Here is a 17,810-nt window from a genome sequence, read left to right as displayed (position 1 = left end):
GCTCATTGGTCCATCGTTCTTATGTTGTGCTTATGTTATGTTATGCATTTTATATGCGAGGCCCTTTAGAGCTTATTGGTCGTTACGTTAATCATGAAGTGTAAGTATGTAGAAAGATAGCAACTTCTCAATTTGGAAAATTTCCCCAAGGACAGAAAGTCCTTGGGTGTACAGTCGTTTTCATTATAGTTGCGACACTTTTTTTTGGATGCATTTCTGAACGCGCAACTATAACGAGAGATGAGAACGACTGTAGTTGTGGAGGTTAGCGCGAAATATCAAACGTTGGTATACAAGGTGTCGCAAATAAAATTTGGGTACCTTGGAGGAAATATAAGATAAGTATACTCGTAAATATTTTTCAAATAGATTTTTTAAAAAAATATTCGCACATTTTCCGTATTTGATCGGTTTTAATCTAATTAAGTTTATAAATTCGTCATTACAACACGATGAGCTGAGATGCTTAGATATAGTTAAATAAATTGTAACTGTAACAAATATTAAAAATTAACATTTTAAGTATTTGTTACAGCTATAATTATAATTTATTTAACTACATCTAAGCATCTCTGATCATCGTTGTTGTAATGACGAATTTATAAAGCTCAATTAGACCAAAGCCAATCCAATACAAGAAGATGTGTTATTTATTAATTAAAACTAACTTTTTCTTTTTTGCAGAAGTAGAGAGCACACAAGGATGAGACATTGGAAGCCTTTGCAAGAAGGTGATATACTCAATGTTACTATAACAGTAAGTAGTCTCATCTTTTATGAAAAACGTTTTATAAAATTGTATTCTTTTCCTAGTTAAAAAAAATTATAATTGCAAATTATAGGTTTATCTTAATGGCTATCACGACGATTGCTCAGTCATGTTTCAATGTTTTGGTGAGGTACATTCTGAAGGCAAACGATTGATAATAATCACAGAATTGTGTTTAAAGTCAGCTATTGAAATATGCAAATCAAATGAATATTTCTGCAATATTGGTAATAATTTGTACATGATTAAAAATCTTAATTTGGTTATATGCTATAACATTCATTTTTATCATTTTGTATAATTTTTCTATTTTGTTTTCAGGTAATGTAATAGAAGAGACAATAAATAAACACAATTTGAATGTAATACCTGCACTTTTGGGTCGTGATATCGGAACTTACTTTCATGGTGCTCCAGACATTTATCACTTCGGTACAGTGAAAATATTTTGTTACTATCAATATTAACGCGCATTGGCATATGACTAATAGAAATTATCTAATTCCAATTTATAGATCAAATATATCTTGCTTTTAAAATAAATTTCTACATAACTGTAAATATTAAATTGTCTTATATGTATACTGATATTTTAACGCCTCTTTTTTATTTTACAGCAAATGATTTTTCTGACAAAATAAAACCAGATATGACATTTACTATTGAACCAGCTTTAAGTCAAGGAACAACGCAGATTGAAATTCTGGAAGATGGATAGACAACTTGTACTATTGATAATTTTAGGACAACTCAAGTTGAACATACAATTTTAATAACAGATACTGGATGCAAAGTGCTAACACTTTAATGTACAATCAATATTATTGCTATTTTATATAAAAAGTACCTATGAAATATATTATTTTTAGCATACATAAATTAATTTGCACATATGCGTTTTAATCTTACAAGTACTATCTTGTGTTTTTATATGTAAAAATAAAAGTTAGGTAAAATTTATGTCTGTTAGAATGAAGATTATCAATACGGTTACCAGAATCAATATTTTCTTAGTCTTTTGTACATGTAATGCAAATAAATATATAATTGAAAACTTCTTTCAATTTATTCAATTAAAGAAATGGATCTTTACTCTAGATTTTTTATTAAGTTTATTTTAAATAAGAAAAAAATTTTATAGAATTGCAGGTCCCTAATAGCTCTCCAAAGTTAGCGGCCCTTGTTTTTCAACTTCTTTTTCTTTCGTGATAATGGCAAAATGATACTGAAAAGCAGGGCAAGCAGATTGTTAACAATGTAGTTGAAATTATTGGTCTGTAAGATATATACATAGGAATTTTGTTAATGTACCTTTGGGAAAGATCTTGCGTCTCTGTAAAAAAGAACTTGCATTACTTTATACAGAAGTTGAATAGCTTCCTCACCAACTTGAGCAATCGCCGAGATAGCCATTAAGATAAACCTATAATTTGTAATTATAATTTTTTTTAACTAGGAAAAGAATACAATTTTATAGAACGTTTTTCATAAAAGATGAGACTACTTACTGTTATATCAACATTGAATATATCACCTTCTTGCAAAGGCTTCCAATGTCTCATCCTTGTGTGCTCTCTACTTCTGCAAAAAAGAAAAAGTTAGTTTTAATTAATAAATAACACATCTTTTTCTATTGGATTGGCTTTGGTTTAATTGAGCTTTATAAATTTGTCATTACAACAACGATGATCAGAGATGCTTAGATGTAGTTAAATAAATTATAATTATAATTGTAACAAATACTTAAAATGTTAATTTTTAATATTCGTTACAGTTACAATTTATTTAACTACATCTAAGCATCTCAGCTCATCGTGTTGTAATGACGAATTTATAAACTTAATTAGATTAAAACCGATCAAATACGGAAAATGTGCGAATATTTTTTAAAAAAATCTATTTGAAAAATATTTGCGAGTATACTTATTTTATATTTCCTCCAAGGTACCCAAATTTTATTTGCGACATCTTGTATACCAACGTTTGATATTTCGCGCTAACCTCCACAACTACAGTCGTTCTCATCTCTCGTTATAGTTGCGCGTTCAGAAATGCATCCAAAAAAAAGTGTCGCAACTATAATGAAAACGACTGTACATACATGATCGTGCAGTTCACGTGAAACTTTTCACTTTTCACGTTTCCGCCCTAGGGGAAATGTTACACGATAGGCTCAATGCACACAGGACGCGTCAACGCGTTACGCGTGGCGAATAGCCAATCATTTTTTCGTTTTTATGACAAGAAATAAGAAAGCAAAAGAATGATTAGCTATTCGCCACGCGTAACGCGTTGACGCGTCCTGTGTGCATTGAGCCATAGACCCCCTTGGGTGTACACCCAAGAACTTTGATTCTGTCCATGGGGAAATTTTTCAAACTGAGAAGTCACCACTTTCTACATATTTGCAGTTCATGATTAATGAAACAACTAAAGCTAATTGGTCGTTACGTTAATCATAAACTGTAAGTATGTAGAAAGATAGCGACTTCTCAGTTTGGATAATTTCCCCATGGACAGAATCAAAGTCCTTAGGTGTACTATGTAGAAATTTTATAATAGCTATTTGAATAAGTTTCTCATAAACCTCACACATAAATATTGCATCTTATGAAGGAAATAATAAGCCTCTTTTATTTTTTATGAAAAACAAATCATGGTTGTAAGAATTTAGCTGGAGTTCTGTCAAAGCGTGGACACACTGTTCACAATTTTTTTTTTTTTTTTGTTATAAAACGTACTGCAATGTCTGATATATATGATATAATACTGCGGGAGAATCTCGTAATTAACTGCAAGTTATTTTTATTACAATACAAAATAATATCATATATTTGTAAGTTTTTATTATCGCAATTTAATGTATCAGTTACTAATGTTTATTTTCCATTATTGACGGTTTTATTTATTGTCGTAATTAAATTTAACAAAAAAGTAAAATATAATATATTTATATTTGATAATGAAATACAGTTTCCAGATGAATCTTCTTTCAATTCCATATGAAGCAAAATTTTTTTTACTGCACTTTGAAATTGTTTTGAACTAGGGTTATTATTGCATCTAAATTGCTGTCTTATAATACTAAACATAAGTTCTAAATGATCTTGGCTTAATTTGTAAGGGCAAATATATTATAACAAAGAATTTGGTTTTTTGCAACGCATAATCTTATTAAACATTTAATTGAAATACAAAAACCTAAAAATCTAGCGTTTCTACAAAAATTAATGATCATCTTTTTATATAAACTTTCTTTTAAATTGGAAATATATTCAAAACATTTATTTAATTTCGCATACATAATGTTTCTATTTCTAAAATTAATTTGTGCTTTATAATCGTACTGTTTTATATTTCGACTATTCTACGCAGTCCACCGATTGAGCACGAGGTCTAACTTAACCTTAGAACATATGGGTGACACTCTTTTGGACACAGCACGATTGGACACCAACCAATCATCTTGACTTATCTAACCAAACCAACGGAAAAACTCTAGGTATCGGCCGCTGTGAGTGGTGGTGTCCAATCGTGCGGTGTCCAATCGTGCTCACCCCGAACATATAGTACTGGAAGGAGAATAGCCCTATCTGCCCCGTGTATTTGATTGTCCGAGAGTAGATTGACAAGGATGGAGAGATGATGGTCCTAACTTGTAATGCGCATGCTTCATACAGATGCGTGCACGGTCGCCATCCAAGGCATCTAGCTAACCTTCAATTGAGCTTTGTAAGTATTGAGTTGTATTGAGTTCAGGACGCGTAATCAAAAAACTTCTTTGGAAGAATTGAACACTATTCTACGAAATTGTGACAATAATGTATTGCTACATTTGCAAGGAACGAGATCGGGCGTCTACATATCACATGTAAGTTTAATTATTTACAAGATCTGTTTTTTAATCACAGAACAGAAATGATTAGATTAATTATTAAACAATATTTAAAGATTCAAATACATCATACGAATAAGCTACTTTGTGAAAAAGATAATTATATCAGGCACAAATATACGAAACTTGTACTGTTCGATAACCAATAAATAAATATACAAATTATTATTTACATTTGAATGCGTTTTTATTCATTTAATATAAATTATAATTTGTCACTTGTCACTTCAATATTTTTTTTATCATAAATTAGTTTTTTATTGACCTTTATACATATACCGTTTTGTGCTATAATTCATTTGCCCGCGCTTCCCTGGTCATGCGCATTACAACCTAGTATCATCATCTATCTATCTCTGTCAATCTATTTGACGACACTTTCAAGAGACTATGCTCCTTCCAGTATTGGCTACGGTCCACTTGGCGCTACAAATGCTTCTAAGTATTTTTTGATTGGTCAATTTGTAAAATTCATTGTTCCGATTGGTTAATTAAACGCTTCGAAGCATTTGTAACGTCAAGTGGACCGCAGCCATTATATGTTTTAAGAACTTAAGGGCCTCGCACATAAAATGCATAACATAACATAAGCACAACATAAGACCAATGGGCCAATGAGCATTCAGCATAAAGTCGCCATATTGATTTACATAAGATTCCCATTGGTCCAAAGGCCTTATGCTACTCTTATGCTCTGTTATGCATTTCATGTGCGAGGCCCTTAACTCAGGCAATACGATACAGCGTTGAGTTGTCATGTATCATATAGATACTAGAGAGAATCGCGCCTAATATTTTTCGGCCCTAGTGGAAACCAACTCAACTTGAGTTATCGTAAACACCCTGTGTCTCTCTGTGTGACACTGTGTCATTGTGGTACTCTTGTTGGAAAGCACCCACTGTGACGATACAGCGTTGAGTTGTCATAAATCATAAAGGTACTAGAGAGAGTTACGCCCAACATTTTTCGGCCCTAGTGGAACCCAACTCAATTTTTGGTTATCGTAAACACCAAAATAAAGCCTGTCGCAGACGACTACGTTTTTTCTTACTGGATTTCTAACTGGATTTTTTTACTTGCTACCGTACGGACAATGGTACTGGCAGTGCTACTGGCCGTGGCTTCACACGGTGTGAGTTTTCGTACGGGCTGAGCAACTGAAATTTGTTTCATAGAAGCGGCACGCTTAAATATGGATGAGATAGATGAGATGGATGAAATTATTGCAACAGTTGTACATTGTCGTAAAATTGCTATTGCATTATTTTTAATTATTGAAAAATTGCGACAACAAAATAAATATCGCCGACGTTTATGGAGTCGACAGTCAATACATTCTTTAATGCCTTACTTTTACTGTGCTTATTATAGTAATTTGGTGTGTTTATCGCATATAAACATGGTTCCTATTAGTAGGCCTCTATTAAACATAAAATACTTTTTTTGGACTATTTTGAAGTCTTTTCATTTTTGCACGACGTCATGTTTGCACGACGTCATTTTTGCACGACGTCACGACGAAGTGAATTCACGTTTGAACTTTGACAACATTTCGACAGTATAACCTGGTATAATCCAGTATAACCTATACAGACTGCGTCTTGATTGGCTTTCACAATAAACCAGTACAGAACACGTAAGAAAAATAGGACGTGATCTATTACGAAAATCCAGTACGCGAGCCAGTAGCGTAGCCCGTAAGCTACCCATTTCCAGTACGGGAGTACGTAAGACTGCCAGTATAGGAGCACGTAAGCAATCCCGTAAGAAAAAACGTATCGTCTGCGGCAGGCTTAACAAACGGTGCGTCGCCTCTGAGTTAAATAATCCGTTTGTTTTCTGTTCCTGAACTCTCTAAATAAGTGTACACCCAAGGACTTTGATTCTGTCCATGGTGAAATTTTCCAAACTAAGAAGTCACCACTTTCTACATACTCGCAGTTCATGATTAATGAAACAACTAGAGCTTATTGGTCGTTACGTTAATCATGAACTGTAAGTATGTAGAAAGATAACGACTTCTCAGTATGAAAAATTTCCCCATGGACAGAATCAAAGTCCTTGGGTGTACACCCAAGGACTTTGATTCTGTCCATGGGGAAATTTTCCAAACTGAGAAGTCACCACTTTCTACATACTTGCAGTTCATGATTAATAAAACGACTAGAGCTTATTGGTCGTTACGTTAATCAAGAACTGTAAGTATGTAGAAAGATAGCGACTTCTCAGTTTGGAAAATTTCCCCATGGACAGAATCAAAGTCCTTGGGTGTACACTTAAAATGAAATAGATAGATATTTCAAAGTTAGCGAAAGCAAGAAAGAACGTTCCAGTGCAGTCTAGTGCAGGAATAGAAAACACGCCTTATCTCTAATAATCTCAAAGTCCCTCCTGTTGACGATTGACGACCCGAGTGTCCCGAGTAAGATATTAATTTAAAAAAAACGGTGCGTAAATATCGCATAATTTATTTCAATATATATTTATATTATTTACATCTTATTATTCATTTATTGTTATTTATTATTTATATACTTATATAATTATTAATTTATTTATATACTTTATACAATTTTACAATGTATTATCTAGAATATATTATCTAGAATATCGAATGGTCCTGAGTATTTCTCAGTCTCCTTCTTAACAAATTTAAATTTCTTTTTCTAATTCTTTTTCTAATTCGCATTTTCCTCCTGCTCGATAAAAAATAAAAGGTCCTCCATTCTGAAACAATACGAGACTCCGTAAACTTGACCAAATTCGATACAGTTTGATTGAACTCGACATCAAAATACTTGCCGAGCAATGTCAGGTGGAAAATGTCGCATTTCCACTATGGCGAAATGTAGCCAATCGAGTGAGAGCTCACTTTTACCATTTTCACTAGGTTTTGGAATACGCAATCAGCCCCCTGAAGACCCTTTTACTCTCTTCTACAGTTTATTTAATTTTCTATTTCACCACCAGATGGCAGTATCTTGCTTTTTGCTTCTCATGCTAAATACAGAGCTTTCATTTTCATAGTATATGTTCTGTGCTAGATTGGATATGAAAACAACAATGGCGTATTCCGTCAATATTTCTGTAGAAGCGCCTATCGAGAATCAGATACAAGAAATCACTTATGATGGCCAAGAAATTTACCAAGCGTACGTAAATAAATTTGGCATTAATAAAGACTTCAATAAAAATACTAATTTAACGAAATTTGCGTTAGATACTAAGTGCACTTTGCATCTCTCTAACCTTAATTTCAAGGAGGAAAGAAAAGGGATTTTTTTTATAGAAAAATGTTATTGGACTTATGAAAGATGTTGTAAAGAATTGGAAAACCATTTTAATTCAATGTATTTTAATAGTTTTTTTTGCAAATCCATTAGTATTTTTCCATAAAAATCCATCTTATTAATTATGTTGCAGACCTCTTACTTTATCGGAGAACTTGGCGAAAATTGCTCAAAAAATCGACTTTAGTAAGACAAACGGTGAGGATGTAAAGAAGGAACAATTGGAAGGTAGCGAGAAGAGCGAGGAAGAGACGAAGGATTCTGCTTTATTTCAATCCTCTTTATGGCCATGGGACAGCGTTAGGAACAAATTAAGGTTTGTTGTAAATGCAACAAGTTTATGATTTATTAACTAGAAATGTAACAAGTAAAGTGCAGTAATTGACAATAGCATGTGAAACTCGACCAATAAAAATATTAAACATGAACGAAGGAAATGCTATTATTGTTGGTCAAAATAGATCCTAGTTCTTAATAATAATTTTATATGAATTCTATATGAAGTTCTAATTCATGCCAAACATTTGTTAGAAATTACTCCAAAACCGAAGTTTAAATAATACACTATAATATAAATAATATCCTAAATAGAAATTGGTCAGCTATGTAATACACACACACACACACACACACTCTCTCTCTCTCTCTCTCTCTCTCACACACACACACACACACACATACATGCATATATACACATGCTATTGTCAATTACTGCACTTTGTATCTCACACTTTGTACACACACACACACACACACACACACACACACACACACACACACACACACACACACACACACACACACACACACACACATATATATATATATGCATGTATATGTATATGTACAGGGTGTTCTGTAATGCATCATAAATATTTCAGGGAGCAAAAGAGGATGAAATTTTGAACTAATAATTTTGCCAATTATGACTCAGATCATTATTTATCGAGTTATTAACGGTTAGAGTTGATCAATCAAATTGCGTTTAGCCGGAGCACTCAGAAGTATAGTGTGTCGGGGGTTCCTTGCGCTTACTTTAAACATTCTCACAATTAAAATTTTATTCTAATTTTTAATATTAATAAATTAATCAATCAATCAATCAATGGGTAGATAACCAAATAAATAGGTAAATAAGTAGGAATAAATTACAATTGGAAATTTATCCAATTTTTTATTATTTTTGATTTTTTTTATTATTTATTTTTGCATTTGTTTAATTCAATTATTTAATCCATTTGTTCATTCAGTTACTTAATTTTTATGGCTAACCTTGTAGCGATGGGGAAAAGTTAACTACGAGATGTTTAGCTATAAAAGAAGATTATTGGAAAAAAACATTATCAAAATAAATTATACAATAAATAACACATTTTTAAAATAATTTTTTAATTTTTAATAAATATTATATAATGTTTATAATGAGATTGTAAAGTTTTAGGAGAAATGCAACATGTCAGACTATATTCCACAACCATAATCCTCATATAACATGACTTTATTTGCCAAATTTCGTATTCACATTACGCCACTCGTTAAATTTAATACTATTATTTGAAATTCACAAGTTAGATTAAAGTTAAAATATTAATATGTAACACATTTTTTACAATTGTGTAGAAAATAAACAGAATGTCCCGTAACGCTTCATAAATATTTCAGGGAGCGATAGAGGATGAAATTTTGAACTAAAAGTTTTTTTGCCAATTTTGGCTCAAATCATTATTTACCAAGTTCTTAACAGTTAAAGTTGATCAATCAGATTGCACGCAGCCGGAGCGCCCAGAAGCGTAGCGTGCCGTGGGACTTCTCACGCTTACTGTAAACATTCTCTCGATTATAATGTTATTCTAATTCTTGATATTACTAAATCAATCAATCAATCAATCAATCAATCAATGGGTAGATAAATAATCGAATAAATAGGTAAATGAATAAGAATAAATTACAATTGTAAATTTATCTAATTTTTGATTATTTTTGATTTTTATTTATTATTTAATTATTTATTTCTTTGTTTAATTTAATTATTTCACCCATTTGTTCAATTTTACTGAAGAAATGTGTTTCCACAATTTGTGTCCAAATTATGTCATTTCTTTGTGTTAATTTTTTACATAATATTTGTGTTACTTTTTAACATATGTATTTAATGAATTCAATTAACAAAAAAATTTGGATGAACTGTTTGGTACATAATAAAATATGTATGTTAAATTTAACAAAACATTGTTTACTGTGTAACGAAAAGATGAAAGTGATAATTGAGAATTTAATTAATTACATATTTGTAAATTTTAATTTTTGATTTAAAATAATAACGTAATTGTGAGGAAAAAAGACAGAATTGTACGTTAATAACATGATCGAATTATAAGGAAAAAGATATAATTGTACGTTACATGCCAATATTAGTACGCTAACAAGAAGTAATCGAAATAAATTGTTTACAAACAATTTGTTAAAAAGTTTTTCTTCAAACAAATTAAATAATTTAAAAAAAAACTGATTTTAAATAAAAACGGATAGCTTCATCGGTTTCAACTTATTTCACAATAAAGCGAAATAATCATGTGTGATACATGTCAAAACATTTTTTGAAGATGTTTAACAAATTATTTACTATACAATTTATTTTGATAATGTTTTTTTTCAATAATCTTTTATACCCATGCCAAACATCTCGTAGTTAATTTTTCCCCATTGATGGGGAAAAATTAGCGATCGCTACGAGGGTAGCCATAGACATTAAGTAACTGAATGAGCAAATGGATTAAATAATTGAATTAAACATGTAAATAAATAAATAAATAATACATTACAATCAAAAATAATCAAAAGTTAGATAAATTTCTAATTGTAATTTATTCTTACTCATTTATCTATCTATTTGATTATTTATCTAGCCATTTATTGATTGATTGATTGATTTATTAATATGAAGAATTAGAATGACATTTTAATCGGAAGAATGTTTACAGTAAGCGCGAGGAGTCCCACGACACGCTACGCTTCTGGGCGCTTCGGCTATGTGCAATCTGATTGATCAACTAACTGTTAATAACTTGGTAAATAATGATCTGAACCAAAATTGGCAAAGGAACTTTTAGTTTAAAATATCCTCTTTTGCTTCCTGAAATATTTATGAAGCGTTACGGGATACCCTGTATATCTGTAAACATTTCTGCTACTTTTCTCTGCAAAGTGAAATTTAGTTTTTATAAAAACAGCAAACTTCAATGGCCAGTAAACATCCTATAATGTTTAACTAGACCATAACCCAGTAATTTTAACGGTCTTAGAGCAACCGTTATTCTTAACGCGAATTATACGTAATATTCCATCACCCCAGCTATATTCCACTATCGCTGTTCTATCTCTGTCTACACACACACACACACACGCACGCACGCACGCACGCACGCACGCACGCACGCACGCACGCACGCACGCACGCACGCACGCACGCACGCACGCACGCACGCACGCACGCACGCACGCACGCACGCACGCACGCACGCACGCACGCACGCACGCACGCACGCACGCACGCACGCACGCACGCACGCACGCACGCACGCACGCACGCACGCACGCACGCACGCACGCACGCACGCACGCACGCACGCACGCACGCACACGCACTCATGAGCATGCGCGCTCACGATGCCAAACATCCATGTATGTAAACAGGGTGTTTCGCAATCACCGAACAATGTTTCAATTGCATATTCTGGAGATAAAATAAAATAAAAATGCTAATACAAAACCGCCGAGGCTACAATAAAACAGTTATTATTTTTGAATTATAACTGTTTTATTTTTGAATTACAACTGATCAAAGATAACCAGTAATGTTGCATGGAATTCGTGTGCTTACAGTTATAGTTATACGTGCATCAATTTACCGTTTTTTATTGATTTATTCATTTCACAGATAATATTGACTTTTACTATGTAACTGATTCCTAAGAAAATTAATAATACTGTTATATTGTTATTAATTTTAATAGTTTTACAATAATTTTTGCGTTTTTGATATAAAAGTAATTATAAAAAAACAATTTATTGTAATTTTTATATTTTTTGCGTCTTGAAGAGTAATAGTAGCACATTATGCAACGTGGAGTTGAGCTTTGCCGTTCTTGACTGAGGATAATGTTTTTAGTACGAGGCGTAGCAAGGCGTAGAGCGCACAAAGCGCACGTAGCGCAGCCGAGTGCTGAAAACAGTGTCCGAAGTTGAGAACGCGTTTGGCTCTATGTTGCATACAATATTTTATGCAAAGGAAGTATGTTTTTTATGGTATTTCAGGCAAAACAAGTGCGTGGCATTTTCCTGTCACTGCCTGTCTCGGTTATAGGTTATGAGAGGTTAGTGTACTACCTTTGCTCATGCATTTTGACCCTATACCCTCAGCGCATACGTCACGAAACGTTCGGAGTTTTGTGAGAAAAATGCGCATGCGCACTTTACAGAAATGTCGATTTTGCCGTCCACGGATGGCAATATTCCCCACCCCAACAATCGCCCATTTATCAACTTTTTCGAGAAGACGCGAAAAACGTACTTTCTTTGCATAAAATCATGTATTTATTAGGGGTGTACCCGAAATTACGAGTACCCGAGTTTTGGGTCGGGTCGGGATTTTTTTTTCGGGATTGGGTTGGGACCCGAAAGTTTGTAAAGTTCGGATACTCGGAAAAACTTTGGGTACCCGAAACTTACAGGTAGCCGAAATCAAGTTGGGACTCGAAGTCGAGTCGGGTCCCGAAATCCTGTCGGAACTCGAAATTGAGACAAAATCCTAAAATTTTGTAAATTTTGAGTACTTGGATCTAAACTCAGATCAAGAAGCGATCATAAATCTAAATACCTACACTGATGTGAGAAAAAATTACTAAAATTTAATAATTATTTGAATATTGCCCCAATAAAATTTTGTTTGAACGTAAATATATATTTATTTAATACAAGGAGTGATTTAATTATCATTTAATTATTATTTTTTTATTGAGTAAATACTTATGTACTGTAAGTAAATATTTCATTGGCAGTATTCAAATTTAGTAATTCAATATATTTTATTGGCAGTCTTCAAATTTAGTAATTCAATATAAACAAAACGCCTTACGTAAATTTAGTAATTTTTTTCTCACATCAGTGTATAAAGTATCTAGATCTTTGACCGCTACTTGATTCGACTACGTCAGCCTAGCTAGCCCCCTCACTTTAAGGAAATTTAATAAAAAAATTATATAATAATGCGCTATTTATGCGCTTTCTAAATCCACAAGTTAAAAATTTTGCGCTCATTCCATTTAGCCAAGAAAAATATTTTTTGAAGGGGGGGGCTCAGTAGGCTGCCAGTAAGCCCCCCCCCCCACAGGGTTAATAACAACAATTCCAAAAAATGAAATATACAGGATTTATGCGCTCTCATTTCAGAGTATTTTGGATTTTTGCGCTGCCATCCCTAAGGTACTTCTCCCCTGACGTCAGAGACAAAATCTTCATGAAATGCCTTTAAAATGAAAGGGATAGTTGAAACAATTATGTACGATTAATCTACGATTTATGCGCTTCCACATCCACGCGGTTTCAATTTTTGCGCTGCAACTCTTCAGGGACTTCTCCCCTGACGTCAGAGACAAAACCTTCATGAAATGCCTTTAAAATGAAAAGGATAGTTGAAACAATTATGTACGATTAATCTACGATTTATGCGCTTCTACATCCACGCGGTTTCAATTTTTGCGCTGCAACCTTTAAGGGACTTCTCCCCTGACGTCAGAGACAAAATCTTCATGAAATGTATTTAAAATGAAAACGATAGTTGAAACAATTATGTACGATTAATCTACGATTTATGCGCTTCCATATCCATGCGGTTTCGATTTTTGCGCTGCAACCCTTAAGGGACTTCTTCTCTGACGTCAGAGACAAAATCTTCATGAAATGCCTTTAAAATGAAAAGGATAGTTGAAACAATTATATACGATTAATCTACGATTTATGCGCTTCCACATCCACGCGGTTTCAATTTTTACACTGCCACTCCTAAGGTACTTTTCTCTTGAGACGTCAGAGACAAAATCGCCATAAAATGTTTCTAAGATGAAAAAGATTTTTAGGACAATTATGTTAGACTACAGTTAAAAATTCAATATTTATCATACTTTTTAAAAAATATTACGCAAAGATTATATATCTGTAAAAATTTGTATTATCTTTAAAATTAAAATTCAGCTTTTATAAAACCGTAGTGAATACTAATGATCAGTAAGATCGTCCCACGATATTTAAATAGATCTATGGCGTTATTTTATTAATTATTCTTAGAATTCAACACGAATTATATCAGATATCTCACTACTCTGCACCTATCTCACGACCCCTTTTTCTACACTTTACACAATAAATCAACGATCCATGTACTCTTGTGTTTAAATTATTTCGATTGTCATGCTGCAAACATTAAGGGACTTTTCTCTGTAGCAACTGATTTTATCTGATGAATACTGGAAAGAGTTAGTACATTATGTATGTCTTATACATTACTAATTAAATATTATAATACTATTGAAAGAAGATCTGATATAACAGTTTAAAAGGATTTTAAAAAAGGTGAGGTTCAAAAATAAGTCGGAATACTTTGTTTTGTCTTATTCATAAGTTTTTTTCAAATACATTTTTGAAAATATTTGATTAATTTTTTATTGTGCTTATTTAAATGCTATATATAATAACTTGTATATTTGCTTTCTAATTTTTTGGGAGCTTCTTTGGTTGAGTTTTGCAATCATCGTATTCCAACCATTGATTATTTTGAAAAATGATTGCTGTAAAATGTTCTGCAACATTCTTCGGAATATTCCTGGTATTTTTAGGTTGTTTGAAATCTATAATGCCTCTTAATACATATTCCTCTTTCATAAATGTGCATAGTAATTTTTGAGGAATTTTATTTAATGCCACCTCATTTGTCGTATTATACGTGTCGTATATTTCTAGTATTACAAATGTACCTGTAAAATAATTATTAGATAAATTAACAATAATATATTACATATTTATTTAAAAGAAGAAAACTCAAAACTTTAAATTCTATTGTTTAATTTACAGATTTATACAATATTACACATATGGTGTCGGTCTCAATTATTGGTCAATTAAGAACTAAAAAAGACTAGTAGAAAAACGTTAAGTTTTAAAATGTTCAAAATTTTTTTATATAATTATGTCGATTTAATTATAAGTCGGCATAATTGAACGTTAGTGTATGCTAACATAAGTAAACATACCTTTTTAATACATGTTTTGTGCGTGCGTACGTGCGTGCGCGCGTGCGTGCGTGCAAATATATAAATATAAATATGTATATGTTTGTAAAACATTTAATTTTTCAAATTTGACCTATATTTAAAATTTGAACCATAATTGCAACCGTTACCTCACTTTTTCTCGTATTTGATTATGTTTCTTGTGTTACATTTCAATTATATTTACCAACTTCTGAAATTTTTGTACTTTGTGTACCGGTGCATTTTGTATTTTCTAGTTTCATGTTTTGGCAACGTTTTGGTTTTAACATAAAGTTCTTTTCAATGGTACTTGGAAATGTCGGCTCCAATAATTCTTCTAATTTTATATGGATTGTTGGAAATGTTTTCTCTCGCATATTGCTACATACATTACATGAAGTAATCTTACACTACTTATGTTATGAAATAATTTTTTACAAAGATGCCCTATTGATGTTTCACAATTTAGAAGAAAACAATTATCGTACGTTTCTTTAGCTTCAAAAACATCGTATAAAATAACACATCTTAAGTAATATGTATGTTTAGTTAATCCGTTCGCAAATGTATCCAAAATAATTTGTAAAAAAATATTGGTATCGCTAATATTGGTTATTGCTGTTTTGAAGTGTTCGCTTTGGAATAATAAAATTAAAAAGATTTTAAAGATGCTATCGAAAGCACAGGTTTGAATTATCGATATTTTTTTTCCTTTTATATTAATTGGTTTCAAATTAATACTGCTTCCATATCGTAAAATGGGAATATTTTTTAATTTAGTTTCTTTTAAATCAAAAGTTATATTATTTTTTTCTAAATATCTCTATTTTTTTTCCGATTTTAATGACAATCTGCGCCAATTCTCCAACTCATTACTGTTGATAGCATTTACAATATCTGTTTTGGGAATATTTTGACATGAAATACAGATTCTTTGTGTGCTATGTTTTTCATTATCAAATATCTTAGAGCATTCATTGGACATATGCACGGGCGTGTTGCACACGATACATAAATATTCATTTTTTAATTTATCTCCAGATTTACATGCCGAGCATGTATCTGTGAAAACTAATGCATCATTAATAGACAAATTTTGTACTTTGTTTGATTCTGTTTTGATTATTTCTAAATTTTTTTTTTTTTTAAAGGAACATTAATATTTTTTGCCTCGACAAGCTTTATACGTCCATTAATATAATCGATATGACGAAATACGAACAAGTCTGCCCTCGTTGGCAATGCACTTGCAAATAATCTGCACTTTATGTTGTTAAATTCGGATTCTACGACTGCGCTTGAGGCAGGAATCCTACCATATCCGAATTTTCTAAGACATATACATAACCATAAAGGGTACCATTTGATATCACGCATTATGCGATCAACGAAGGAAGGATAAAAATGCGCATTTGCCCGATTTCCATTATCAATTAATGCATTTAATAGTTTCTTATAAATGATATTAGCCCATTCACCATATGTGTTGTTATCGTCCGATATGTCTAAATCTAGTTCGGTATCTTGGAGGGAATCGAAATCTTTTTTAAAAGGTATGGATTCGTTGTCAGTCAGTATAAGTTTTATTTTTTCTTTGTATATTTCGGTGAGTGTAGGTGTTCCGTCAAGAAGAAATTCTTCACTTTTAGAAATAACAATTATTGCACTTAGTATTTCTTCTGCTTCTTGTAATGTTTGTGCAAGAATTAATTGTCCTATGCATTTAAAAAAAAAATGTTTTAACGCGAGGATTTATGCTTTTTAAAAAATTTGCGTAACTTTTTACAAAATGTGCTACGTCTATACGAATATAACATGATGGCACATCGTTCTCCCAACATTTCGCAACATACTCATCTATTCCTTTATAATTAGTGAAAACTCGAATTATAGCCGTTAATAAAGTTTTAGACGAATCACATGTAACTTCTTTTGGCACAGGTATTTTTGTTCGCAACCATTCCATGAGCCAAAAAGATATTGCATTAGTCGTCTGGCATTCAGATATCATTTGCGTTATTGCAAAATTATTATCTGTATTGTTAAGCACACACGAATATAAAAAAATGTGCTTTGATTTATTATTGTTAGGTCTATTGATTTTTCTTACAACACTACCAGTTGCATCAATAGCGACTGAAGTGTAACCGGGCAGCACATTCTCTGTATATGTATAGCTATTTGATGGCTTGTCCAATAATAAACAAAAAAAGGATTCAATCCCAAATTATGAATCATGTTTTTATATGTACTTTTTTGTCCTGTTAATAATGATTTAAGCGGATCCTTATTAAAACATAAATATTGGCAATACTCTTATTTTACATTTCTTAAACCTTTTGCTTTATATAAATGCGACGGTTCCGGATCATTTATTTCCATTAACTCTTCTGCACGTTTAGCTCTATATACTTCTGCTAAATGCCTATCCCAGAACATTTGACCGATTTGCATTCGTTCAGGATTTCTTAAAAATCTTTTTCCACAAATACCAGTTCCTTTTGTACGGATGCAATTCATAATATTATCAGTTCCAAGATTTACGTTATTG

At 32.0% G+C, this 17,810-nt stretch overlaps 2 protein-coding genes and 1 long non-coding RNA gene across 3 annotated transcripts in view; 2 read left to right on the top strand and 1 right to left on the bottom strand.

Moving 5' to 3' along the window:
• Positions 1-570: 570 nt before the first annotated feature.
• Positions 571-1,730, top strand: LOC105206083 (methionine aminopeptidase 1D, mitochondrial-like). Its single transcript, XM_026136153.2, has 4 exons — positions 571-757; positions 843-996; positions 1,091-1,201; positions 1,387-1,730. Exons 1-4 carry the CDS (start codon positions 704-706, stop codon positions 1,485-1,487), a joined length of 420 nt encoding a protein of 139 aa, XP_025991938.2. The 5' UTR covers positions 571-703; the 3' UTR covers positions 1,488-1,730.
• LOC120357917 lies at positions 1,557-2,520 on the bottom strand. Its single transcript, XR_005574921.1, has 2 exons — positions 2,278-2,520; positions 1,557-2,192 (listed from the first exon to the last, which is right to left on the bottom strand). It is a non-coding gene; the product is annotated as an uncharacterized LOC120357917 (long non-coding RNA).
• A 5,137-nt stretch (positions 2,521-7,657) lies between these two features.
• LOC105205952 (mediator of RNA polymerase II transcription subunit 17) overlaps positions 7,658-17,810 on the top strand; it is a 143,047-nt gene continuing 132,894 nt past the window's right edge. The window contains exons 1-2 of the mRNA XM_039449995.1: positions 7,658-7,817; positions 8,089-8,271. Coding sequence (XP_039305929.1) covers positions 7,696-7,817; positions 8,089-8,271 — 305 coding nt within the window. The 5' untranslated portion in view covers positions 7,658-7,695. The remainder of the gene's footprint in view (positions 7,818-8,088; positions 8,272-17,810) is intronic.

Source organism: Solenopsis invicta, chromosome 5, assembly GCF_016802725.1.
Source record: "Solenopsis invicta isolate M01_SB chromosome 5, UNIL_Sinv_3.0, whole genome shotgun sequence".
NCBI classification, from domain to species: Eukaryota; Metazoa; Arthropoda; class Insecta; order Hymenoptera; family Formicidae; genus Solenopsis; species Solenopsis invicta.
This window is presented reverse-complemented; position numbering and strand designations above follow the sequence as displayed.

Bases quoted from the DNA above. Each gene is read 5' to 3' on its own strand.
- LOC105206083 (XM_026136153.2), top strand. From the start codon at position 704: ATGAGACATTGGAAGCCTTTGCAAGAAGGTGATATACTCAATGTTACT. The intron at 758-842 runs GTAAGTAGTCTC...TGCAAATTATAG, and splicing joins TACTCAATGTTACTATAACA to GTTTATCTTAATGGCTATCA. The intron at 1,202-1,386 runs GTACAGTGAAAA...TTTATTTTACAG, and splicing joins TCCAGACATTTATCACTTCG to CAAATGATTTTTCTGACAAA.